This window comes from Phyllobates terribilis, unplaced genomic scaffold (assembly GCF_046119375.1).
Source record: "Phyllobates terribilis strain yellow unplaced genomic scaffold, ASM4611937v1 Scaffold_2__4_contigs__length_985480577, whole genome shotgun sequence".
Lineage (NCBI taxonomy): Eukaryota > Metazoa > Chordata > Amphibia > Anura > Dendrobatidae > Phyllobates > Phyllobates terribilis.
Window position 1 is genome coordinate 532193368 of NW_027362762.1, and position 26977 is coordinate 532220344.

At 39.8% G+C, this 26977-nt stretch overlaps 1 protein-coding gene across 2 annotated transcripts in view; it reads right to left on the bottom strand.

Annotated features, from left to right (window-relative positions):
* CRYBG2 (crystallin beta-gamma domain containing 2) overlaps window positions 1-26977 on the bottom strand; it is a 332797-nt gene that overhangs the window by 1598 nt on the left and 304222 nt on the right. For both annotated transcript variants that reach the window (XM_073666156.1, XM_073666157.1), the window contains 11 exons: window positions 18323-18459; window positions 18088-18214; window positions 17857-17999; window positions 17658-17784; window positions 15996-16028; window positions 15513-15625; window positions 14287-14416; window positions 6199-6338; window positions 5933-6056; window positions 5507-5665; window positions 3134-3293 (listed from right to left, as the gene is read on the bottom strand). In XM_073666156.1, the coding sequence (XP_073522257.1) occupies window positions 3134-3293; window positions 5507-5665; window positions 5933-6056; window positions 6199-6338; window positions 14287-14416; window positions 15513-15625; window positions 15996-16028; window positions 17658-17784; window positions 17857-17999; window positions 18088-18214; window positions 18323-18459 (1393 nt within the window). The remainder of the gene's footprint in view (window positions 1-3133; window positions 3294-5506; window positions 5666-5932; window positions 6057-6198; window positions 6339-14286; window positions 14417-15512; window positions 15626-15995; window positions 16029-17657; window positions 17785-17856; window positions 18000-18087; window positions 18215-18322; window positions 18460-26977) is intronic.

The window sequence follows — 26977 nt, forward strand, 5'->3', positions numbered from 1 at the left end:
TGCCCCTAGTAAAATACCTCCCTCTCAGGGATGATTCCCTGCCGCTGTCATTAGCTGTTACCAATGCTGCTCTGGTCCCGATCCACCATCCTATGACTGCAACTTCTGACTGACCAAAAGTCAGAGGTAACAGTCACAAGCTCTCAATGCAAGGGCTTTTTCACACGTCAGTGTCTCTGATACGAGTGGTGAGAGTTTCCAAACATACCGGAGACACTGACACACGCAGACCCGTTAAAATGAATGAGTCTGTGCACATCTCAGTGTGTTACCCAGACTGTGTGTCCGTGTGCTCCACACGGAGACAGGTCAGTTTTTTCGGATACACGGTCCGAAAAACGTACCACACGGATGACATTCATGTGTCATCCGTGTAACACGTACCGGCGCCTGGGAATCAGAGCTACAGTTAGCTCTGTTCAGCAGGGACAGTGATGAGGGTAGTAGTGTCTGCTCCCGCAGTGTCCCCACCTGTAAAAATAGGAATAAAATAATAAAATCCATGTACTCACCTCTCCTAGGTGTCCCCCGCTGTAATTCATGTGACCACTGCTGCCGGAACTGTGCTCAGTGAGAGACAGTACACTGCTCCTGAGCTGCAGTTCTGGAGCGGCTCATTCTCCCCGGCTCCTCGGCAGCAGCGGTCGCACGGATTACAGTTGGGACACCTAGGAGAGGTGAGTACATGGTTTTAATTATTTTATTCTTATTTTTACAGGTGGGGACACTGTGGGAGCAGACTACTACTACCACCCTCATCATTGTCCCTGCAGTTGATCACAGCGCCGGCAGGAACCATGATGAGTGCAGTGTTCAGCACCGGCGCTTGGGAACAGCGCTAACTGTAGCGCTGATTCCCAGGCGCCGTCCGTGTGATCCTGATGAGGCACACGGTTGCCACACATGTGACACACTCGGACACATGGGACACGGATATCTCCAGTACCGTTTTTTCCAGATATATGCGGACGTGTGAAACCGGCCTAAGTCTATGAACACCCTGTTCTGCCTCTCATGGAATTACATTGAGAAGTGACCTCTGGTTCGCCCAGCAAACACTGGAGCGATTCTGCAGGTTACAAACTGCAGAAGACTGACCAGAGCAGCGCTGAGAACAGAAGAAGATGACGGCTGGTAAGCTTTTTACTATGGTCAGGGAACATAAATTAGTGATAATATTCTGACTAAATTAAAAAAAAGCACCGGAGTAGTGATTTAAGGGTTTTAAAGAGTGAAGATAATCTTCCTGACCACTACTGATTTGAAAGTAAAGAAAGTCTGCAGCACCTAAAGTGTGTATTATGATACTCTGCTGCACCAAGAACAGATAATACACTCGGCAGCTGCTTAGCAATTTATTTTTTTAAAGAGAGTGGGGTACTACATGGAAGAGGACCCTCCTGAGAAATTAAGCTACACCACATCACTTCAAATGCCAGTCATATCTGTATATTAGTCAAGTTCTGACATCAAAATGTGATTTTTATACGCTGTCGTTTACTGCAATTATTATTTTTGATAACTTTGTCCAGAAGTTCTGTGTTTTATTTATATGCATCAGTTTGTTCAATGCTTGAACAAATTGATTGATTGATTTACAGAATTTACCTCTCAACACAGCAAACATCTACTATTTTTCTATTAAAAAGCAAATTCATTCACTAGAAGTGGAGATTTAAAATACTTTTTTATATATATTCTTTTATTTATAAATTTTCACTTTATTGTTTAGTTCCTTTAGGGAATCATTAAATCACTTATACTATAAACTATATACCACAAACTATACACTATAAGCCATAATATTGCAGTATAGAGGAAAATTGCAGTCTGCTATGGAAGCCTGTAGCTGAAAACCAAGATATTGATATGGGTGGGGCTTTGGTAGGCCTCTGGCTGTCATGGTAGCCAAATGGCGCCTTGCAATTCCGTCGCGGGGAGCCAATGGAAGCCGGAGACTGAATGACTTAGCACTGATATCATTTAAATGCTGCTGTCACAGATTGAAATTTAAGTAGTTAAGCTACAGTGACTGGATTGCATAACTACACTTGTAGTTACAGGCAGGTGCTGACTATATAACATAGCCAATAGCACTGCCTGGTATGAAGCAGTCTCAGCTCCTGAGACTGCTTCACACATTCCTTATAGACCTATGACAAAAATGTACTTCATAGGTTATAAATATCACAGACAAAATATTTCACAATGTAGCTGCCAATGAGGTCAGCTGATTGTTCTAGGAGCCACTTTTGAAACCTCAGCAAATAATGGATTATGCCAAGGGAAGACATGACCAGAGAGGCATCACTGTGCAATGGTTGCTGAAGGCAAAATGTAGGATTACCTTGCAGGTATTCTGATGAATATATATACTACAAGGACAGCTTGAGTCTGTCAGAACAGCAATAACGTGTACTTTTCTAAACGTCTAATATAATTTATGGAAGACATTATCTCATATATGTTGTATACTATAATACATAATTTTATATATTTTGGTATCAATTGAAAATTCAATCATTGAAAAGTCACTGTAAATTAGACTTGTCACAAATCCACAGAAAACCCACGTTACATTCATATTTTGGTGTGAATTTGTCTTTACCCAAAGCACTATAGTCTGTTGAGAAAATCCACAAGAGAATTGAGATCTGAAAATCTGCAGTACATTGTGTGAAATCACTCCTACAGCTCAGATTAGACCTGTAAGTCCCAATTCACCAAACAGTTTGGCAAAAAATTGTTTGAGATGTCACAACTTGTAGTTCCGCAAAAATGCAGTGACTTTTGGCATTTGTACTTCAGGCAGGGCAAGTTTGGCCGACTTTTTGAAAAGTAGGCAGTGCTTAGCTGGGAAGTGGCACAACCAAGCACAGCCAACAAATTGATCAACATTTCAAAAATAAAAGTGGTGTAAATTATGATAGAAAGGTACTTCAATCTCTTACTAGAGTACATTTATTTCAGTGGTGCATGGTAGCTAAATATGCTTACACCTCTTAATAAATTTAGCACATCTTATTACAGAGTAATCTTTACCAAGACTGGCATACAAAATGCCAGTCTTGACTATTTGGCACTATAGTGCATATATGCCAAACATCTTAGTAATACTACTTTAACTACTTACCTTTTATATCTAGACACAAACCCTCAAATAAACAGCTCATTATAAGTCCAGAATCCTCAAGAGACCAAGTTTGAATTGGTTTGCGCCCCTCAGACCACATGACTACTTTTGTCCCTGGAGTAGCCATGCCAACCACCTGCAAGCTCATTTGAGGAGTCAACTATAAGGAGATACAGAAGATACGTTGTTTCTGTTAGAGATAGACATTTCTTGTGTTTTAATATAAAATTAAAGAGAACCATGCAGTGGCAGGAATTTCCTATGATGGAGTTTCCAGACATACATTCAAGTGCTGGTCACCTTGCCTGTAATATTGTCAGCCACAATCAGGGCCTGTAATCCAGTCAGTCATACTGAGTAAATTACCAGACATGGCAAGTGTATTTATAACAACCCCCCAAATCACAATGCTCCCTATAAGACCTTTAGCAAATATCCCCCCCATAGCACAATACCCTAATAAGTGGGCCAGCTAAAGAGCACATACAGTTGTGCCAGTGTCTTACCTCCAGCACTGCTTTTGTACTCTATTTAGGGAAAATGGGTCAAATATGTGATTATATCTCCAAAATAAACCATGTGGATTATGGAAGGTGTATAAAGTCACAACAGGTGGTCTTGCTTCTACCTGATGTTGGGTAGTTATTCACCAGTATCCAGAATAGCCTTACTGAGTCAGGAAGCGGTAGGGAGATAAGCCCCGGTCTCACATAGCGAGATCGCTAGCAAGATCGCTGCTGTGTCACGGTTTTGGTGACGCAACAGCGACCTCACCAGCGATGTCGCTATGTGTGACACTTTGCAACGATCAGGCCCCTGATGTGAGGTCGCTGATCGCTGCAAAGTGTCCTGGACCATTTTTTGGTCGTTGCTCTCCCGCTGGTCAGCACACATCACTGTGTGTGACCAGCGGGAGCAGCGATCAGGCTGGTAACTATGGTAAACATCAGGTTACTAGGGGCACACGCGCTCCTAGTAACCCGTTGTTTATCATGGTTACGAGCCTGCTAAAGTGAGCGGTAACCTCCCGCTCACTATAGCAGAGTGGTAACCATGATAAATAACGGGTTACTAGGAGCGCGTGTGCCCCTAGTAACCCGATGTTTACCATAGTTACCAACCTGCTCCTGCTTCAGCAGGCTGGTAACCAGGAGCAGGACATCGTGGAAAGATTCTTTCCACGATGTCGCTGCTCCCCTGATCGTTGGTGAGCCTGCCTGTTTGACAGCTCACCAGCGACCACATAGCGACGCAGCAACGATCCCTGACAGGTCGTATCGTTGTCGGGATCGTTGCAGCGTCGCTAAGTGTGATGGGGCCTTAAATCTTTCTAATCATGTTCAGCTTTGTTTACATGCTCTACACTGAATAGAGAGTTCAATACAGAGAAGGGGATTTAACTGTGCAGCTAAGGCTATATTCACACACGTTGTGTTTTTTTATGTCAGAAATCTGCTGCAAATCAGCTGACAACTTTTCTCTGATAGGAAAACAGCTGCGTCAAAAACGCAGGTTTTGGTGCGTTTTTTGTTGCGTTTTTCATGAGTTTTTTATGCATTTTTGCAGCGTTTTTTCACTGTCCTTCTGTCTCCATTTATGCATGTACATAAAGTTCTGTGAAAAAAAAGAACCCCATTCTATTTTGCCATCAAAAACGCTGAAAAAACACAGGTGCGTTTTTTTGCTGCATTTTTTCAGCGTTTTTTTCACCTCCAAATACTTCCTATGGGTGAAAAAACGCTGAATGAAGTGACATGCTCTATTTTCCAAAAACCCAACCAAGGCACAAAATACGTAGCAAAAAAAAAAAAACAAGATGTGTGAACCGAGAATTCTGTTTTCTCATAGACTTTGCTGGTACTGAAAAATGCAGCTGAAAATTTGCATAAAAATCTGCAGCAAAACACAACATGTGTGAACATAGCCTAACAGTTCACAGGTGCATAATTATCTATATGATTGGGCAGAGCTGTCATAAACACTCCGACTAATCACACAACTTATATGTACACTCAAGTTAATAAAATGCTTAGCACAATGTTGGGCCAATAGTAACTGGGTGACAACACTAAAAAATGTAAACAGGAAAAATCCCCAAAGACCTCGCATTAATGTGTGTGTATTTTGGTCTGTAAAAGAGTGTTATAGTAGGACTATATTGAGCTTGCTTTTGGATAAGGTTTTACAAATTTAGATTTCCTGTATTGCTAGTATTTCTAGGATGAAAAAAGTTTTATGGATTTTTTATTTATTCTGCATGGGTTTACTACCCAATTTTTATTCACTGGTATGCATGACCACAATAAATTACAGGAACAATTTGGGTGTATGAGGCCAAAAAATAACACAGATGCAAGAATGTTTTTCACTAACCTGATTCTTAAGCCGTCCTTCCTCATAGTACCAAAGATTACAGCTTCCGACTCTGGGCTCAGTGACTTGGACACGTGCAGCTTTCATGTTCTCCGCTGGCTCTGGAACACCTAAGAACAAGCCTAAGGCACGGTTCCGAAGTCGGAAATATACCCTTCTCTGAAACAGATGGAAAAAGTGTAGAGAGAGATATAGGGTTTAGATTGATACTGCTTTAGATGTGATACATGGTATTGTTAGTTTAGACTAAACGGATGATTCCTCAACCCACATAGACCTCATATCTATGGTTTTCTAGGTTAAAATAAGTAGATTAATACATTCTAAAATAAAAATTTATGCTCCTCCAGGAAAATGGGCACATAAAAGTTTGTCATCTTGGCATTTGGGCTTCCATACAGTTTATAGTATTTGCAGTGACCCTACCTGTCTAATAGGACAAAGTGATCCGATTCGCTGAATACCACTGAATAGCAACCAGTTAGTGATTTGTGTCCGTTCTAGTAGCCATTGTCTTCCACGAAAATCACTGTGCTCATAAACAACCCATCTGCATTATAATAAAGAATGGAAAACACAATATTAAATACAATACATTAAGGGATAATACAGTATATGAAGAAGTCCTGTACAGTTTGTGAGAAAAAATATAAGTAACAGGATGATATATGAAAGAATAAACAATTACTCACATGCCACTTGCCACTTTAATGGATAGCACATGGTTGTTGTAGCCTTCACTTTGCAGGCTCCGAACTGAACTAGTGAATTCTATCTCCTTGCCTTCAAATCTCTCTAAGCCATGAAGTGATATTGAAGGTGTCGAAAAATACTGCAAAATAATGAAAGGAAAATGTATCAAAATAACTGTGCTTTGTTATTTTTGTAGGTAAATTGCATAGCAGCAGCATAACTGATAGCTAGAGGTGAGCAAACAGATTCACAGCATCCTGGTCCATGGGCCATGTCGGTAGTCCGTGACCACTGGACCAGAGGGCTCTGAACCTCCTCCCATGTAACGTCTTCTAATTAGTAGGCCTAGCACAATGTCATACATGAATCGCGCCGTAACAATGACATTGCGTTGGGCATACTATCAGAAGAAATGTTAGTGATAGCGGCTGAGAGGCGAAGGTATGCAGTGCTCTGGTCCAGCTGCCATGGACTACCAGCCCAACAGTTAAACCAGGGTCCTTTGAACTTGTTACTCATCTCTACTAATAGATATTGTCAAATCGCAGGGCTAGCCATCCTATATCACACAGGAAGCTACTAGTATAAAAAGATCACTCTGGCATGTACCACACTAAGGCCTTGTCTACAGGTTGCATTCATGGTTTCCATAAGGGTAAGTCATAAACAAGTTCAACAATGTCATGTTACAATCATTGTAGCTGCCGTGTTGCCTCAGCAACACAAACACAAAATGGCGCATGCAATTCATGAAATTGGCGCAAAGTGAAAAATTTGTTTTTTCCTGTCTTTGATGGTTTTTGCCACTTTTAGAGCCAAAAGTCGCATATTGGCACAAAAAAACCTCAAGCATAAACTAAGGGGAACAGGACAGAAGTTGCGTCAAATTTTGCGACTTTTTAAAAAGTTGCAGTTGATGAATCATGCGAATACATCTGGAATTACTAGACTCCGCCCACAAAGATAAAAAAACACACACAAAAAAACACAGGCGAACACAAACAAAACAGACTTAAAAAAGGCACAAATAGAATATGTATAGGTAAAGTAATCACTCAGGTTCAACTGAGATTTGAATTTGGATCACTTGAATCCAGTGATCGAGTTTATCTACACACTAGTTTAGTGCCAAGGAATCATGTAAAACATGATGTCCTCAACTACTTCAGGTCTAAAGCATTTTGGGTCTTCAATATCATGCACTATTTAAAACATTGTAAGACATGTCAATGTAATGGCTTTAATGTTTTTAGTCGTTGGGTTATCAATATTATTGTTTCACAAATTTTTTTCACATCAAAAAAAAATGTGACTATTTTTGCATCATTGTCTGTTGTTAATTCAGTCAGGGCTAGCGTTATGACAATGATTTATGGGCAAGGGCGTCACTAACATCAAAGATCCGGAGATCTGGCCTCGAACTTCTTGGCACAGCCCTTGATCTCACACAGTTCAATCCCATGATATTGCCAGGAGCAAAAGCTCCCTTCTCTATTACTCTCCGTCTTGTAAGCCACAGACCGCATAGGCCTGCAGTTTGTCGAAACGTCAGCGAAACCATGCAAATAAGAACAAGCTAAAGTTTATACCTGGCACCAACAAGCCCAAATGCATAATCATATAAATGCATTTATGAGAGGTAAATAGTGTGAAACTGTATATTTATTATATATATATATATATATATATATATATATATATACACACACACACACACACACACACACACACACACACACACACATATACATACATATATATACAGTACAGACCAAAAGTTTGGACACACCTTCTCATTTAAAGATTTTTCTGTATTTTCATGACTATGAAAATTGTACATTCACACTGAAGGCATCAAAACTATGAATTAGCACATGTGGAATTATATACTTAACAAAAAAGTGTGAAGCAACTGAAAATATGTCTTATATTCTAGGTTCTTCAAAGTAGTCACCTTTTGCTTTGATGACTGCTTTGCACACTCTTGGCATTCTCTTGATGAGCTTCAAGAGGTAGCCACCAGAAATGTTTTTCACTTCATAGGTGTGCCCTGTCAGGTTTAATAAGTGGGATTTCTTGCCTTATAAATGTGGTTGGGACCATCAGTTGTGTTTTGCAGAAGTCTGGTGGATACACAGCTGATAGTCCTACTGAATAGACTGTTAGAATTTGTATTATGGCAAGAAAAAAGCAGCTAAGTAAAGAAAAATGAGTGGCCATCATTAATTTAAGAAATGAAGGTCAGTCAGTCCGAAAAATTGGGAAAACTAAGAAAGTGTCCCCAAGTGCAGTTGCAAAAACCATCAAGCACTACAAAGAAACTGGCTCACATGAGGACCGCCCCAGGAAAGGAAGACCAAGAGTCACCTCTGCTTCTGAGGATAAGTTTATCCAAGTCACCAGCCTCAGAAATCACAGGTTAACAGCAGCTCAGATTAGAGACCAGGTCAATGCCACACAGAGTTGTAGCAGCAGACACATCTCTAAAACAACTGTTAAAAGGAGACTTTGTGCAGCAGGCCTTCATGGTAAAATAGCTGCTAGGAAACCACTGCTAAGGACAGGCAACAAGCAGAAGAGACTTGTTTGGGCTAAAGAACACAAGGAATGGACATTAGACCAGTGGAAATCTGTGCTTTGGTCTGATGAGTCCAAATTTGAGATCTTTGGTTCCAACCACTGTGTCTTTGTGCGATGCAGAAAAGGTGAACGGATGGACTCTACATGCCTGGTTCCCACCGTGAAGCATGGAGGAGGAGGTGTGATGGTGTGGGGGTGCTTTGCTGGTGACAATGTTGGGGATTTATTCAAAATTGAAGGCATACTGAACCAGCATGGCTACCACAGCATTTTGCAGCGGTATGCTATTCCATCCGGTTTGCGTTTAGTTGGACCATCATTTATTTTTCAACAGGACAATGACCTCAAACACACCTCCAGGCTGTGTAATGGCTATTTGACCAAGAAGGAGAGTGATGGGGTGCTACGCCAGATGACCTGACCTCCACAGTCACCAGACCCGAACCCAATCGAGATGGTTTGGGGTGAGCTGGACTGCAGAGTGAAGGCAAAAGGGCCAACAAGTGCTAAGCATCTCTGGGAACTCCTTCAAGATTGTAGGAAGACCATTTCCGGTGGCTACCTCTTGAAGCTCATCAAGAGAATGCAAAGAGTGTACAAAGCAGTCATCAAAGCAAAAGGTGGCTACTTTGAAGAACCTAGAATATAAGACATATTTTCAGTTGTTTCACACTTTTTGTAAAGTATATAATTCCACATGTGTTAATTCATAGTTTTGATACCTTGAGTGTGAATGTACAATTTTCATAGTCAAGAAAATACAGAAAAATCTTTAAATGAGAAGGTGTGTCCAAACTTTTGGTCTGTACTGTATATATAATATATATAAATGTATATAACACGTTATATATATCTCTGCCTGTGATCACAACATGTAAGTAAATTTAATATTAATTTCAAATGGTAAACCTGTCCTACAAAGATGAAGCATGAAGAAGAGGTAAAAGGAAAAAAAAAACTGCAATATGGGTCAGATCAAGGAACTGAAGTATGATCATATGACAAAGCTCAGCAGAGTTATCAAAAAATATATATATACACTGCTCCAAAAAATAAAGGGAAAACTCAAATAACACATCCTAGATCTGAATGAATGAAATATTCTCATTGAATACTTTGTTCTGTACAAAGTTGAATGTGCTGACAACAAAATCACACAAAAATCATCAATGGAAATAAAACCAATGGAGGCCTGGATTTGGAGTCACCCCCAAAATTAAAGTGGAAAAACACACTACAAGCTGGTCCAACTTTGATGTAATGTCCTTAAAACAAGTCAAAACGAGGCTCAGTATTGTGTGTGGCCTCCACGTGCCTGTATGACCTCCCTACAACGCCTGGGCATGCTCCTGATGAGGTTGCGGATGGTCTCCTGTGGGATCTCCTCCCAGACCTGGACTAAAGCATCCGCCAACTCCTGGACAATCTGTGGTGCAACGTGACGTTGGTGGATGGAGCGAGACATGTGCTCATTGTGAACCTGCTTTCATCTGTGAAGAGCACAGGGCAACAGTGGCAACTTTGTCAATCCTGGTGTTCTGTGGCAAATGCCAAGCGTTCTGCACGGTGTTGGGCTGTGAGCACAACCCCCATCTGTGTACGTCGGGCCCTCATACCACCCTTATGGAGTTGGTTTTCTAACCGTTTGTGCAGACACATGCACATTTGTGGCCTGCTAGAGGTCATTTTGCAGGGCTCTGGCAGTGCGCCTCATGTTCCTCCTTGCACAAAGGCGGAGGTAGCGGTCCTGCTGCTGGGTTGTTGCCCTCCTACGGCCCCCTCCAAGTCTCCTGGTGTACTGGCCTGTCTCCTGGTAGCGCCTCCAGCCTCTGGACACTACGCTGACAGACACAGCAAACCTTCTTGCTACAGCTCGCATTGATGTGCCATCCTGGATGAGCTGCACTACCTGAGCAATTTTTGTGGGTTGTAGAGTCCGTCTCATGCTACCACGAGTGTGAAAGCACAACCAACATTCAAAAGTGACCAAAACATCAGCCAGAAAGCATTGGTCCTGAGATGTGGTCTGTGGTCCCCACCTACAGTACCACTCCTTTATTGAGTGTGTCTTGATAATTGCCAATAATTTCCATCTATTGTTTATTCCATTTGCACAACAGCATGTGAAATTGATTGTTAATCAGTGTTGCTTCCTAAGTGGACAGTTTGATTTCACAGAAGTTTGAACTACTTGGAGTTATATTCTGTTGTTTAAGTGTTCCCTTTATTTTTTTGAGCAGTGTATACAACCCCTGGCAAAAATTATGGAATCACCGGGCTCGGAGGATGTTCATTCAGTTGTTTAATGTTGTTAAAAAAAAGCAGATCACAGACATGGCACAAAACTAAAGTCATTTCAAATGGCAACTTTATGGCTTTAAGAAACACTAAAAGAAATCAAGATTAAAAATGTGGTACTCAGTAAGGGTAATTTTTTTCAGACCAAGCAGAGGGAAAAAAATATGGAATCACTCAATTCTGAGGAAAAAATTATGGAATCATGAAAAACAAACACACAAAAGAACACTCCAATACATCACTAGTGTTTTGTTACACCACCTCTGGCTTTAATAACAGCTTGCAGTCTCTGAGGCATGGACTTAATGAGTGACAAACAGCACTCTTCATCAATCTGGCTCCAATTTTCTCTGATTGCTGTTGCCAGATAAGCTTTGCAGGTTGGAGCCTTGTCATGGACCATTTTCTTCAACTTCCACCAAAGATTTTCAATTGGATTGAGATCCGGACTATTTGCAGGCCATGACATTGACTTTATGTGTCTTCTTTCAAGGAATGTTTTCACCATTTTTGCTCTATGGCAGGATGCATTATCATCTTGAAAAATGATGTCATCATCCCCAAACATCCTTTCAATTGATGGGATAAGAAAACTGTCCAAAATATCAATGTAAACTTGGGCATTTATTGAAGATGTAATGACAGCCATCTCCTCAGTGCCTTTAACTGACATGCAGCCTCATATCATCAATAACTGTAGAAATTTGCATGTTCTCTTCATGCAGTCATCTTTATAAATCTCATTGGAACGGCACCAAACAAAAGTTCCAGCATCATCACCTTGCCCAATGCAGATTCGCGATTCATCACTGAATATGACTTTCATCCAGTCATCCACAGTCCACGATTGCTTTTCCTTAGCCCATTGTAACCTTGTTTTTTTCTGTTTAGGTGTTAATGATGGCTTATGTTTAGCTTTTCTGTATGTAAATCCCATTTCCTTTAGGCGGTTTCTTACAGTTCGGTCACAGACATTGACTCCAGTTTCCTCCCATTCGTTCCTCATTTGTTTTGTTGTGCATTTCCTGTTTTGGAGACATATTGCTTTAAGTTTCCGGTCTTGACGCTTTGATGTCTTCCTTGGTCTGCCAGTATGTTTGCCTTTAACAACCTTTCCATGTTTTTGTATTTGGTCCAGATTTTAGACACAGCTTACTGTGAACAACCAACATCTTTTGCAACATTGCATGATGATTTACCTTCTTTTAAGAGTTTGATAATCCTCTCCTTTGTTTCAATTGACATTTCTTGTGTTGGAGCCATGATTCATGTCAGTCCACTTGGTGAAAAACTATCCAAGGTGTGATCATTCCTTTTTAGATGCAGACTAACGAGCAGATCTAATTTGATTCAGGTGTTAGTTTTGGAAATAAAAATTTACAGTATGTTTCCATAATTTTTTCCTCAGAATTGAGTGATTCCATAATTTTTTCCCTCTGCTTGGTCTCAAAAAAATACTTTTACTGAGTACCACATTTTTAATCTTGATTTCTTTTAGTGTTTTTTAAAGCCCTAAAGTTGCCATTTGAAATGACTTTTGTTTTGTGCCATGTCTGTGATCTGCTTTTTTTCAACAACATTAAACATCTGAATGAACATCCTCTGAGCCCGGTGATTCCATAATTTTTGCCAGGGGTGGTATAAAGTTGTCAGAAGGTATTATGCTGCACGCATTACGCCACACACGATGGCTTCATCAGAGGTTAGCGCTGCCTGAATGGTTTCGCTATGACATCATTACATCGCGCCGTCTCTGTAGGCCCACTGTAAAAGTCAGAAGAGCAGACTAAGGCTACTTTACTGGGTATCAGGATTAGGTAAGCGTCATCTTTATGGTTTTTTATATTATCAGGTTGTGGGGTCCTTCATACTATGTATAGTAGGCTGCAGAGGACATAATGCAGTATATAAGGGAGCTGTGGGACCATTATACTATATATAAGTGGGCAATTGGGGCCATCGTACTATATATAATGGCTGTGTTCCTCTCATACTGTATATTAGGAGCTGTTTGGCCTCATACTAAATATAGAGGAACTGTGGGGACCATCGTACTATATATAAGGATGAGGACAAAAAAAAAAAAAAAAGAGTAATGAAACATTTTTTGAACTATTGGGGGTCACTGTTCCACACCTGCACAGCAGGCAGAATTGGGAGTTTTTGTGGGTTGGGAATATTTGGGGATGGTGCTGGAAATATGAGAAGTCTAAAGTATCGTTCTTATAAACGCTGCAGACAAGACGTGGCTGGAAGAAGTCATCCTGTCAGTCTGGACCACAAGGAAAAGACAAGAAAAGTAAACGACCCAAATCAGAAAGAAGATCAGCTGTAAGTGACTCTGTTGTATATATCTAGCCTAAATCAACTATTTATTCTGAAGGACTGGTGTCTACCACTAAATGGTCACTGGTCACTGTAGGAGGGCAATATCAGTATTTTTAATAGCGTGTTTTTAATTTAGTAACAGATTAATGAATTTCAGTCATTATATAGTAGAAGGTGTATGGTGATAATATTGGTCTTTGTATAGTGTGTTTTGTTATGTAGAGGTAATGGTCATATTCTAATATGTATTCACTTTGTGTTGGGAATGTTAGTGGACATAGTGTAGCGGTATTATTTTGGCCTTTCATAGTAGTAATTTTTGTAATATTGGTCTTTGTATTGTGTATTTTAGGTTTAGCAACAGTAGTACACAATAATTATTTATGTATAGATCCTTCTTTAAGTGGTAGGGGGGTTGTACAGGGAGACATGTACTTTGGGGCTTGGGCCCCTGATCATTTAGGAGCCTAGCAATGCATCTATTTATGCGGATTCCTGGAATGGGGGAATATCAGATGTGTTTTCTTATTTACTGTTTTAAATTCTTATAATCCATTCAACAACTGTCAGAAAATATCATTGGGAAGGTGTCATATGACCCTTTGGAACGGACAACCCCTTTAAGTTACAAGCAATCAAGCTCCTTGCGGCTTGTCGTATTTGGACTCAGGAACAGCTCTATTGGACAAGCAGAAGAGGGAAGCACAGGTAGTGTGCAGAGAGCAGAGCAGGCTATCTGTTGAACACAGTTCCTCTCCACAGGTCCAGTGGCAGCAGCGGGGAGGCAGTTCTGTAAAAACATTTATTTCTATGTTCTTTTCTATTCATTTATACTGTTGCCTATGAGTAAAATGCACACGTCTGCCTATTTAGATACTTACAAGTGGAACCTTCTTAAGAGATTGTACCATACTTATAGCCTGGCATCCCATAGCAGTACGTGTAGGATAATCTCCTTCATCGAGTATGTATTGCTCTCCACAGCAATTCTCATTTTCATACAGAATCCAACTGTGGAAAGAATAGATCAGTTAAGGAGCTATGTTCACACACAATTTAAACAATGGTGCAGATTTACTACTGTGGGCACATATCGACCTTTGTTGGAAAATGTGCAAAATATTGCATAATTATGCACAATTTGTCACATTGCCTTTTAGATCTATTTGAGTTTAAATCAGTTTGTGCCTCAGTTAAAAATAAGGTACATCTTTAAGGGAAGGGATACATGACTCAAGATGCAAGATTCTAGAGTTTACATTTTTTTCTCATTACGCCATTTACCCATTGGGATAATTAATTTTATATTTTGATAGATTAGACTTTTACGGATAAAGCGATATCAAATATGTGTATTTATACTTTTATTTCTTTATTTGAACTTGCAGGTTTTTTTTAATTATTTTCATATTTTTAAAAACATTTTTCTTCACTTTCTACTGTACTTGTTAACCCCCTTAGAAGACTTGAACCTGCGATTAACCGATCACTTTTGCTATACACAGTAATACTACAGTCCTGCTATGCAAGAATCACGCTCTCCTATGAACGCCAGCTACAGGCCGACTTTCACAGGAGTACCGTAATGACAGGTGCGGGGGTCTTCAGTAGATCTGTGGCCGTCATGGAAACCCACTGCACTGCGCGATCACATCACGGGTGTGCCGAAGGTCACATAGAATGACGTGCCCTCTCTGCCTTCATGCAATAAATAGAGCCGTTAAGAGATTGACAGCGGAATTTAACAGCTTAACAGCCACCGGTGGAGGTCTGCTCCACCCAGGGCTGTTAGAGGCAGATGATGGCTGAATAACACAGCCATCATCTGACGGGAAAGATGCGGCCCGACTTGTAAGCTCCCATCAAACTCAGGGACCCAACATATGAAGGAACTGTACGTTATATGTTGGGGAAGGGGTTAAAGTCCTTAATGACAATGATTTACACTGAAAGTTATTGTGAGAACTATGTTCTACCTAGTAGGAGGTATGTGAATGAGGAGATTAGTGGTAAGTTCTGAAGTTCTGCTAGGAGAAGTGCTTCTGCAGAGTGGTGGGAAAGTGATATCAAATGGTTAAAGCATAAAACTAAAGTAAAAAATTCTCACCTGCCCCCTTCTATCCGACATGATTGGGGTGAAAAAGTTTTTGGCAGCAATACAAGGTCCTCTGTGTGCATCATACAGTCACCATAAAAGTTAGGCTCAGAGAAAAGTTGTATCTAAAAAGAAAAAAAACATACACAGCCCAGCAGTTAGTCCCAAATCAATTTGTTAACATGCAGATAAATTTAGACAATGGTGCAAAGGTTCTGAGAAAAATAACAACAAAAAATTTGGATTTTTTATTTTCTCTAAAAACCCAGAAATAAAGGGTAACTTTTTTACAAGAAAATGTTTTCACTAAAAATCACATATATATGTACCGGTATTTAAAATTTATCACATTTATTGAGATGTGTGACCTATAGATAACAATCCTGGTGACAGATTCCCTTGAACATGACCACATACCCTTATGCAGGATCTTGACATTTCCCCCTCTACTATACACCTTTTGTTCTGTATATGAGCCAGCACTCTTTTTCTTACCTTAGGTAAATATTGAAGATTCTGACCTCCAACCTATGAAAAGAAATAATCGATAAAATGACAAAGCTAATGAAATCTAATGGTACGAAATCAACTGTTAGATCCAGTTCACAGTTTTGATGCAGAACTTTTCATAAAATTTTTTTGCCAGCACTTGTAGTGGGGCCTTGTAGTGTTCGCACGTCATATTATTTTTTTAGGAGGCAAAGTTTAATAAAATGCAACGGCACTTTACAAAAAACCTTTTCACACTGGAGGAAAGCATAGGTGCAAATTTTTATGCATGTTGCAAATGTTTAATTCTAAGAATGGAGAGGTCTGTAATTTTTATCGTAGGTGCACTTCAACTGTGAGAGACAGCATCTAAAAATAAAAACCAGAAAATCACATTGTATGATTTTTAAATTATTAAATTGCATTTTATTGCATGAAATAGGTATTTGATCTCCTACCAACCAGCAAGAATTCTGGCTCTCACAGACCTGTTAGTTTTTCTTTAAGAAGCCCTCCTACTCTGCACTCATTATAACTGTATTAATTGCACCTGTTTGAACTCGTTACCTGTATGAAAAAAACACCTGTTCACACACTCAATCACACTCCAGCCTCTCCACCATGGCTGAGACCAAAGAGGTGGCTAATGCACACCAGGGACAAAATTGTAGACCTGCACAAGACTGGGATGGGCTACAGGACAATAGGCAAACAGCTTGGTGAAAAGACAACAACGTTGACACAATTATTAGAAAATGTAAGAAGCACAAGATGACGGTCAATCTTCCTTGGTCTGAGGCTCCATGCGAGATCTCAACTCGTGGGGTAAGGAAGATCTTGAGAAAGGTCAGGAGTCAGCCCAGTACTACATGGGTGCACCTGGTTAATGACCTGAAGAGAGCTGGGACCATAGTCTCAAACATTACCGTTAATAACACACTACGCAGTCATGGATTAAAATCCTGCAGGGCATGCAAGGTCCCCCTGCTCACACCAGCACATGTCCAAGCCCTTTTGAAGTTTGCCAATGACCATTTGGATGATCCAGAGCAGGCATGGAAGAAGGTTGTGTGGTCAGCTGAAACCAAAATTGAACTTTTTGGTATCAACTCCACTCGCCATGTTTGGAGGAAGAAGAAGAATGCGTTCAACACCAAGAACACAGTCCCAACCGTGAAGCATGATGGGGGAAACCTCATACTTTCAGGGTGCTTTTGTGCATTGTGTAATTGCAAACAAAGGTTTCTGTACCAAATATTAAGTTCTGTTTTTCTATTGTATCAAATACATATTTCATGCAATAAAATGAAAATGAATTATGTAAAAATCATACAATGTGCTTTTCTGGATTTTTTTTAAGATTCTGTCTTTTACAGTTGAAGTCTACCTACGACAAAAATTACAGACCAATCCATTCTTTGTAGGCGGGAAAATTTGCAAAATCAGCAGTGTATCAAATACTTATTTTCCCCACTGTATGTGGTATATTCGTGTGAAACATGAAAACACTGCATATTCTACTAATCAGAATAACTGTCAGAAAAACTGTTGATTGGAAACTGGTAAAATATTTACAAACTGCTGCAGTGCCATAATTAATGTCATGAAATTGTGAACCTCATATATAGCAAAACCCTAATTATATTTTATGTTATGAACACATTGTACCTGTAGTACTGGCTGCACAGAACTGATATGGCTGTCCTTAGCTCCCCAGTCTTGATAGCTGTGATAAATCCCCTTTTCTAGAATATACTGCTCTCCTGAGAAGTCAACATTCTCATACGCCACCCACCTAAGAAATAGAATGAGTCTAAATATTTCAAAGGTATGCTTATTAAAATTACTCTTTAAAAAAAAAACTTACACTCCATTGAGGACTTGGATAGAGCAAGTACTAGTTCCATATTGAGCAACCTCTATATCTGCCAGTGCTTCATTCAGACGCAAACATGAACCTTCTAAGCAACCTGGCTTCTCGTATAGTATTATCTCAGGTTCAGAAAAATCCTGAAGGAACAGAAAATGTGTAATGTATTGCACATAAAAAATTAAAAATGATAAATGAAAAATAGACTAACAACTTTAGTATCCTCACCGTACGGATATGACGGAGTGATCCCAACTCTTCAGTACAACCTCCCCACTGAGACCAGTTCTGATATTCCCCTTCTTCTAGAAGGTATTGGTGACCATGAAAGCTTTCCTTCTCATATGCTACCCAACTGCATTCAATAAAAGTGGTAAGGTGAGTGAAATGAAAAGACATTAATCTGTGAAGCCATGCCATTATTTTGTAATATTATTATTTGTATTAACAACTTTATACCTACCATCCTCCAAAGACTTTCATAGAGCCCACACTAGTGAGACGCTCTCCTTGCTGGTTAGGCTCCCCTTGTAGTAAATGTAGGTCTTTGGTCACTTCCCAGTGGTGGCCTTTAAACTCAGGGTGTTGAAATAAGAGAATCTGCAGGGATGGATATTGTTCGTAAATGTAAGCTGGTACAATCATTAATCTGAATACAAAAATTCTGGTTTGAGAGTTGTGTCTCCACTACCATCATTTTGAATGATATACAAGTATACACCCCTAAATGACAAATCGTAGCTGCAAAATAGCAGAACAAACAATATATCAATGGAACAATAGCCTATCATAGAAATTGACTTATAAATCCAAACAAGGAAAGCCATTCTTTCCATTTCATCAGTGTGCAAGTGTTTTCATGATGTGATTAGCGACTATTATCTCTATTGGAGTGATGAGAAGAATGTTCACAGAGACAAGAAAATAAAACTTTTTTGCAATAATAGTAAGTTCTTTTAGCAAACATTCTAAGCATATATTTCTAAGCAAACATTTTTTCCAAAGGTTCGAGCAAAACCAATCCTAAGTCCTTTATGCTTGAAATATTATCCGAAAAGTTCTGTATTAGAATAATTAGAGGAGCAATATCTGTCCTTCCAATTACAGATGTGGGCAAAAGTTTTAAGACAGACACAAATTTTGCTCTAAAAAGGTTTGCTGCTTAACTTTTTATAGAGGCAATTTGCATTAACTCTAGTTTATGTTATGAAGAGTGATCAGATGATTTGCAAGAAATTGCAAAGTCTTTCCTTGATATGAAAATTAACTTAATTATAAAAACCTCATTTCCACTGAATTTCAACCTGCCACAAAATGATCTGCTTGCATCACTTCAGTGATCTTCTCGTTCGAACAGGAAAAAGTATTAACCAAGATGTTGATGGAATTATAAAAGTAGACTATTTGCTTTAAAAGGGGGTTGGTACTTGAAAACATTGTCTTCTGCTAACCATGATTACCACCAAAGAAACAGAGTAGTCATCATTGCCTTACATCAAAAGGGTTTTACAAGCAAGAACATTGCCCCTAAATTAACCATTTGTTAGAGGCAGCTGTGAAGAAGACGTAAGGGCATGAAAGTCCAGCAAGTGACACAATCGTTTCATACCACTGCAGAGCTTGCTCAGAAATGGCAGCAGGCAGGTATCAGTGAATCTGTGCACACCATGAGGTGAAGGCATTTGTAAACTGACCTGGTGTCAATATGGGCAACAAAGAAGCCAGTTCTCTCCATGAAAAACATTAAGGACATATTGAATTCTGCAGGAAGTATAATTATTGTACTGCAGAGGACTGGGGTAAAGTTATTTTACTGATGAAGATCGATTCATACTGTTTGGGACATCTGGACGAATGACTGTCCGGAGAAAAAAAGGTGTGAATGTACAATTTTCATAGTCATGAAAATGCAGAAAAATCTTTAAATGAGAAGGTGTGTCCAAACTTTTGGTCTGTACTGTGTATATACCAGGATTGGGAATGTAAAATTGGGGGACAGTACCCCTATAACGGTGTCAGCAGCAGACTCCCCCATAACAGTGCATCATGACCACATTTTTTTTCTATTTTCCTCTTCTAAAACCTAGGTGCGTCTTATAGTCCAAAAAATATGATACCCTTTTTTTTTGTCCACTGCAACATTGCAATAAAATTCAGTAAGACCTCGTATCTACCCCAAAATGGTATCAATAAAAACGTCAGCTCAGGGCGCAAAAACTAAACTCTCAAAATGCCCCATATCAAGAAAATTGATAGCATTACAGGTCCCGGAAAACACAAGCAAAGGTTTTTTTTTTTCTTAAAACCATACATGTTTGTTATCTGCGTAATTGTACTGACCTAGAGAAATATATTGCTGGGTCAGTTTTATCATAAAATCAACATGGTGAATAAAAAAAAATGTGAAATTGCACTTTTTTTTGCATTTTTAACACATTTTTTTCCACACATTCTAGTGCATCACATTTTAAAATGAATTATGTCATTTAAAAGTACAACTCATCCTGCAAAAAACAAACCTTCATACAGCTAGCTATGTGGATGGAAAAACAAGAAAGTTATGGCTTTTGGAAGAAGGGATGGAAAAATCGAACATAAAAAAAATAAAATCGCCGGGGCTGAAGGGGTCAAAAAGACCAAAAAAACTATTTATTTTATATATTATACACAGCAACAAAAAATCAGCTTAGGATCTTATTGCATTATTAGGTATTATGCATAAATAGCATACTTCAAATTCGCTACGTCTTTTTCCTCATGTGCAGGCATTGCAGGACCTTAGGTATCCACTATATCAGTGGACGTAACCATGGATACATAAGGTCCTGCAATGCCTGCACATGACAAAAGAGACATAGCAAATCAGAAAAACTATATTACATTTCTAATTGCAGGTATTTGCTATTATTATTACACATACTACATATTGGGGTAGGATCTTGGAGACAGTAATACCCCTTTAAAGAAGCATTCCTCCCATCAAAATTTTTATCCTCTAAATATATTGCCGTCATCATACTATATAGCACTGTGTACTTACAATTACTCATTTTGTCTTTCTACTCAGCTAATTCTTCTCTCTTCCATTAGGTCTATGACATCACATGATTAAAAACCGACTAGCTGAATCCTTCTAAGCTCTATGTAGAAACAGGAAGTCTATTTTCCTTATACGAGTTAGGCTGTGTGCCCATGATGCGTTTTTTAAGCGTTTCCGCAGCGGCAAAAACGCTGCAGAAACGCTTAAAAAACGCATGGTAGAAGGCCTGCCATGTTCCCCAATGATAATCCGCATGTGCTGTGCACATGCTGTGGAAATTTCCGCTGCGGGTTATCATTGCGGAAAAAAGCGCAGCACTACCAATTATTTTGCGGAAGAGCTGCGTTTTCGTCGCCATTGACTAGCATTGAATTGCTTGGATTCCACATCACTGCATCTGTAAATGCGGAATCCAAGCGTTTCAATGTGCGGATGGTACCTGGGTCCGGAGGACAGGAGACTCCCCTCCGGACCCGGGTACCATAGAACCTGTAAAGAAAAGAATACAATAAAAAATAAATATCATATTTACCTTCTGATGGCCTCCGCTGCGCTTGTCCTCCCTTGCTGGCAGATAGCGGTGGACTGAAGGACCTGCGCTGACGTCATTTAGTCATGTATGTGACGGCAGGTCCTTCAGTGTACCGCGAGCTGCCGGCAAGGGAGGACGGAGCGAAGCAAGACTCCGGGGGCCATCAGAAGGTAAGTATAGATTTATTTTTTTATTTTTAAACATTCTTTAAGGTCACACTATATAAATCCATGCCGTTTGCATGGATTTATGTAGTGTGACCAAGTTGTCAAGCACTTTTCCAAGTGATGCTAAAATCGCTTGGAAAGCGCTTGTCAACCCGCATGCAGAAACGCATATGAAGAACGCTTCACATCCGCATGTCCCTGGCAGGAAAAACGCATGTACAATCCGCATGCATTTTTTCTGCCAGGGAGATGCAGAAACGATCAGGAAAAAATCCGGAGCATTTCTGCATCGTGGGCACATAGGCTCACTGCAAAAGTCCCTGGCAGGGGAATTAGCAGAGCAGCTTGGTCAAGAGTTGAATGATAAATGCAGGGACAAGAGACTTCTTGTTTCTACATTGAGCAGAGAAAAGAAAAGAATTAGCTGGGTAGAGTGAGCAATTGTAAGTACACATTGCTATATAACACAATGACTGCAATATATTAAAAACTTTGATGGGAGGGCATCTTTAACTACAGTATGCCTATAAAGGGAATTTGGAGGTCTGAGACAGAAAACTGAGCACGGACTACTATACCAAAATGTTATATGGACATTCAACTTTAACCCCTTTACGATGAGGTCAGTAATAGTACGTAGCTGTGCCGTGGGCCTTATGGACCAGCTACGTATTATTACGCATAATGCGATCACTCCCGCACACAAGCGGTGCGGGGCGATCTCCGCCGGGTGTCAGCTGTGACAAATGTGCCAGGAGCGGTAAAGCACCGCTGCTGGCGCATTAACCCCCGAAATGCTGCGATTGAAGTAGATCGCAGCATTCCGGGAGCAAGGGGAGGTAAGCGCTGTTACTTACCTCCTCTCCGGCGTCCCGCGCTGTCTGAGCCGGGTCCCGGATATTGTTATGGTGACCCGATGTCGTCATGACAACATCCGGGTCACCAGGAGGCAAGAAGTTACTTTGGTCATGCGCAGTGCGTGACCAAAGTAACTTCTGCATTCAGGGCTTACAGGCTGTATATAGCATAGAGATTTCTGCATTTCTATGCTATATAAGTGATCAATTGTAAAAATATAAAAAAAAAATGAAAAAAATAATCCCCAAAAAATAAAAATATACTGTACCCATAAATAAATATTATGAAAAAAAAACAATAAAAAGTACACATACTTAGCATCGCCACATCTGGAACAACCTGACCTAAAACACTGTCCCACTAGTTAACCCTTTTAATGAACACGGTTAAACAAAAAAAAAAAGCAAAAAACGATGCTTTATCATCATACTGCCAAACAAAAAATGGAATAAAACGCGATCAAATAGACGAATGTAAATAAAAATGGTACAGTTGAAAATGTCATTTTGTCCTGCAAAAAACAAGCCGCCATACAGCTACATCAGCCGAAAAATAAAAAAGTTATAGCTCTCAGAATAAAGCGATACAAAAAAATTATTTTTTCTATAAAATAATTTTTGCGTAAAAGCGCCAAAATATAAAAAAAATATATAAATGTGGTACCGCTCTAAACGTACTGACCCGAAGAATAACGCTGCCTTATCAATTTTACCACACGTGGAACGGCATAAAAAAACCCCAAAAAAACACAATTCCTGAATTGTTGGTTTTTGTTTATTCTGCCTCCCAAAAATCAGAATAGAAAGCGATCAAAAAATGTCACATTCCTGAAAATGATACCAATAAAAACGTCAACTTGTCCTGCAAAAAACAAGCCATCACATGACTCTGTCAGCCGAAATATGGAAAAATGATAGCTCTCAAAATATGGCGATGCAAAACCTAGTCTTCGCAAAAAAAAGTGTCTTTTAGTGTGTGACAGCTGTCAATCATAAAAACCTGATATGAATCTGGCATCGCTGTAATTGCACTCACACAAAGAATAAAGTCGTCTAATCACTTATACCGCACGAGAAAAGGCGTAAAAAATAAACTCTAGGGATAGGGTTGTGCTAGGGTTGGGATTTTTTCAAAAGTAAAGAAAAAAAATAATGACAATATGGCGCATGTGCTCGCTACTTGAGTTTGCATGTCACTCGAGCACGCGCGATGCATGGTGCATACCCGAGTACCCGTTGCAAACTCAAGTGGCGAGCACTTGTGCTCAAGACTAATGACAACTTATTCAATATGATGACCTAATGTTATCAAATTCTGTGTCGTACCTATGGGTTCAAAATGTTCACTATACCCCTTGATAAAATCCTTGAGGTGTCTAGTTTCCAAAATGGTGGGGGGGTTTCCACTAGTTAGGCGCATCAGGGGCTCTCCAAATGCGACATGGCGTCCACTTTCAATTACAGCCAATTTTGTGTTCAAAAAGTCACACAGTCCTCCTTCTGTTCTGAACCCTGCCGTGCGCCCAAACAGTGCATTTTTCCCACATATGGGGTATCGGCGTACTCGGGAGATATTGCACAAAAGTATTTGGAGTCCATTTTCTCCTCTTACCGTTGTGAAAATAAAAAAATTGAAGCTAAAACATAATTTTTGTGGAAAAAGTTTGATCTTTTTATTTTCATGGCTCCATGTTATAAACTTCTGTGAAGCACCTCGGGATTCAGGGTGCTCACCACACATCTAGGCAAGTTCCCTGAGGGGTCTAGTTTCTAAAATGGTGTCACTTGTGGGGGGTTTCCACTGTTTAGGCACATCAGGGGCTCTCCAAACGCAACATGGCGTCTGCTAATTATTCAAGCAAATTTTACATTCAAAAAGTCAAATGACGCTCCTTCCCTTCCGAGCCCTGCCGTGCACCCAAACAGTGGTTTTCCCCCACATATTGGGTATTGAGGTGGTCAGGAGAAATTGCACAAAAAATTTTGGGGTCCCTTTTTTCCGGTTACCCTTGCGAAAATAAAAAATTGGGGTCTAAAGTAACATTTTTGTGAAAAAAGTTAAAGGTTCATTTTTTTCTTCCACATTCCAAAAATTCCTGTGAAGCACCTGAGGGGTAAATAAACTTCTTGAATGTGGAAAAAAACAGTCTCAGAATCAGGGGGATCCGTTGAAGCGTTCTAGAGTTATTACCTCATAAAGTGACAGTGGTCAGAATTGTAAAAATTAGCCTGGCCATTAATGTGCAAACCACCCTCGGGGGTAAAGGGGTTAAGAGGACCTATCAGTTCCAGTTAAAATGAGAGAAGTGACAGTAGATGAAATTATAAGACTTTTCTAAAATAGATATTATTGGAAAATCAGATGATTTTCCTCAGTAATACAGGGATGCAGATTTTATTTTATTTTTATTTTTTTCATTATTAAAGCGAGCTCAAATTTTGGTGAGATTGTTCTCTTTGAGATACCAACTGTCAAGGGGCAGCTGAATCTATACAGCATCTAAATGGTAAATAAAACTTAGTTCTCAAATCAGTTGGGGTGGACTCTTCAATTGCCTTTTTATTTTTTATGCATTCAGGAGATGGATTCTGGCCATGTGAAATTCAAGTCTAATTAGTTTGGTCAGGTCCCTGGTTCATAGAATACAATAGGTTGATTTACCCATTTTCTCACCAAGTCACCTAAACAGGGGATGAGAGAAGAGATTTCATGGAATCACATCCACTTTGCTTGGACATTTAAGCCGTGTTCACATGTAGCATAAATGCTGCGGTTTTTTTGATGCTTTTTTTCCACAGAAATTCTTTTGTGTTTAACTGTCCAAGCAAAGTGGATGTGATTTCATTAAAACTTTGCCTCCCTGTGCAGCTAAACACGCTTTTGAACTGTGTGGTTTTGGTGTTTTTTTTCTCTTGTCTTCTATGTGGACCCTAAAAAAAGTAATGTAAAAAAAAACCTTTTCTGCACTATAAAAAAACACATTAAAAACTAGCTTCATATCTGTACCAAAAACGCATCAGGTACTTGGGAAAAGGTATAAAAATGCAGCAAAGGTGCAATAATCATAGAAGATTGTTGTGTAGTTTATTAGACACCTGCAGGAAAGAAAAAAACACAGTATTTACACTATATGTGAACAAGGCCTTACAGACACCAAAAAGCCAGATGTCATATAGTGAAACTACAGAAAAATGAGAAAGTTCTAGCTACTACGACTATGAATGAACAAAAAATAAATCCATACGTCCCAACTAGAGATGAGCAGTAAGCACAAATGACGCTGTTCCAGCCCTGGCTAATCAAAAGCTGTGCTGGGGACGCCGGAAGGTAAGAGATTCGGGGGCCTCCCGTCCAGCTGCCAGACAACCCAGCCTATATATCAGACTACTCATTGAGAACTAAAACTGTGTTTCCTGATGGACATTTTACAGCTGTTAATATATTACTGAAGTTGTTCTCTGCTTTAAACAGTTAAATCTGGAAGACAGCGGACATTGTAATGGCAAATACTGAAAAAAACTAAGGGGAAGTCCTTCCAATTTGACCAGCCTTGATCATCAGATATTGATTCTAATAACTCCTTCACTTCAGCGAGGGCACTGATGCATATTAGAGCTGCTGTGGCTAAAGAATTGGAGCAATACTTCAGGATCCCGCATGCCTCGCAAGGTTCCATGTCGGACCTCTCTCTGTCTGTGGACCATGAATTATTAACTTCATCCCAGCTGCATTGTCCTCAAAGATCCTCTTGCTCCTAAACAAACATTGACCAGAAATTTGCCCAGATTTTGTCAGCAGTCAACAATTGTTAAGTCATGTTGGTAAAGTGGACGAATTTCGGCAGGACTCTGTGATTCTGAAACATGACTTGCAGGAAATTAGAGGGCTCACATCAGAATTTCAGATGTAGATACTCAGAGGCCTATGACGGCTGAAATTTCAGAATTAAAAAAAAAAAAAAAATCAATGCTTCTAGTGAGATCAGATGATTTTGAAAATTAGCTCAGGAGAAATAACATCAGGATAGTAGGCATTGAAAACTGGTTGAAAGATCTGTTGTGTGCAGAAGTCTTCTCACCATTCTTTACCATAGAGTGAGCACATAGTTTGCACTTGACCAGATCCTCCTGGTGGCCCTCCTAGGCCATTATTGGCCCCACTGTTGCATTACTGTGATAGAAATGCCATACTCAAGGCTATCCACCTGAAGGGTGTGGTGCTGTACAACAATCAGGTTTCCTTTCACCCGTATTTTTCAGTTGCTGTCAGAAAACAATGTACTATTTGCTGAGGTCTCAGTCAAGCTGCGAGAGAAGGGGTATAAATACTCTATGTTATTTCCTGCAAAGTTAAGAGTAGTGGATGGAAAATGTATTTGTTTCTTCAGATCTCCTACCAATGCACTGATGTGGGTTGAAGCTGCCCCTGGTGCTCAACGTGAGAATGACTGAGGGGAAAAGATCCCATCATTCCGACTTCCTTACCCATGACTGTGTAGACGCTTGGACGCTATAAATAAAG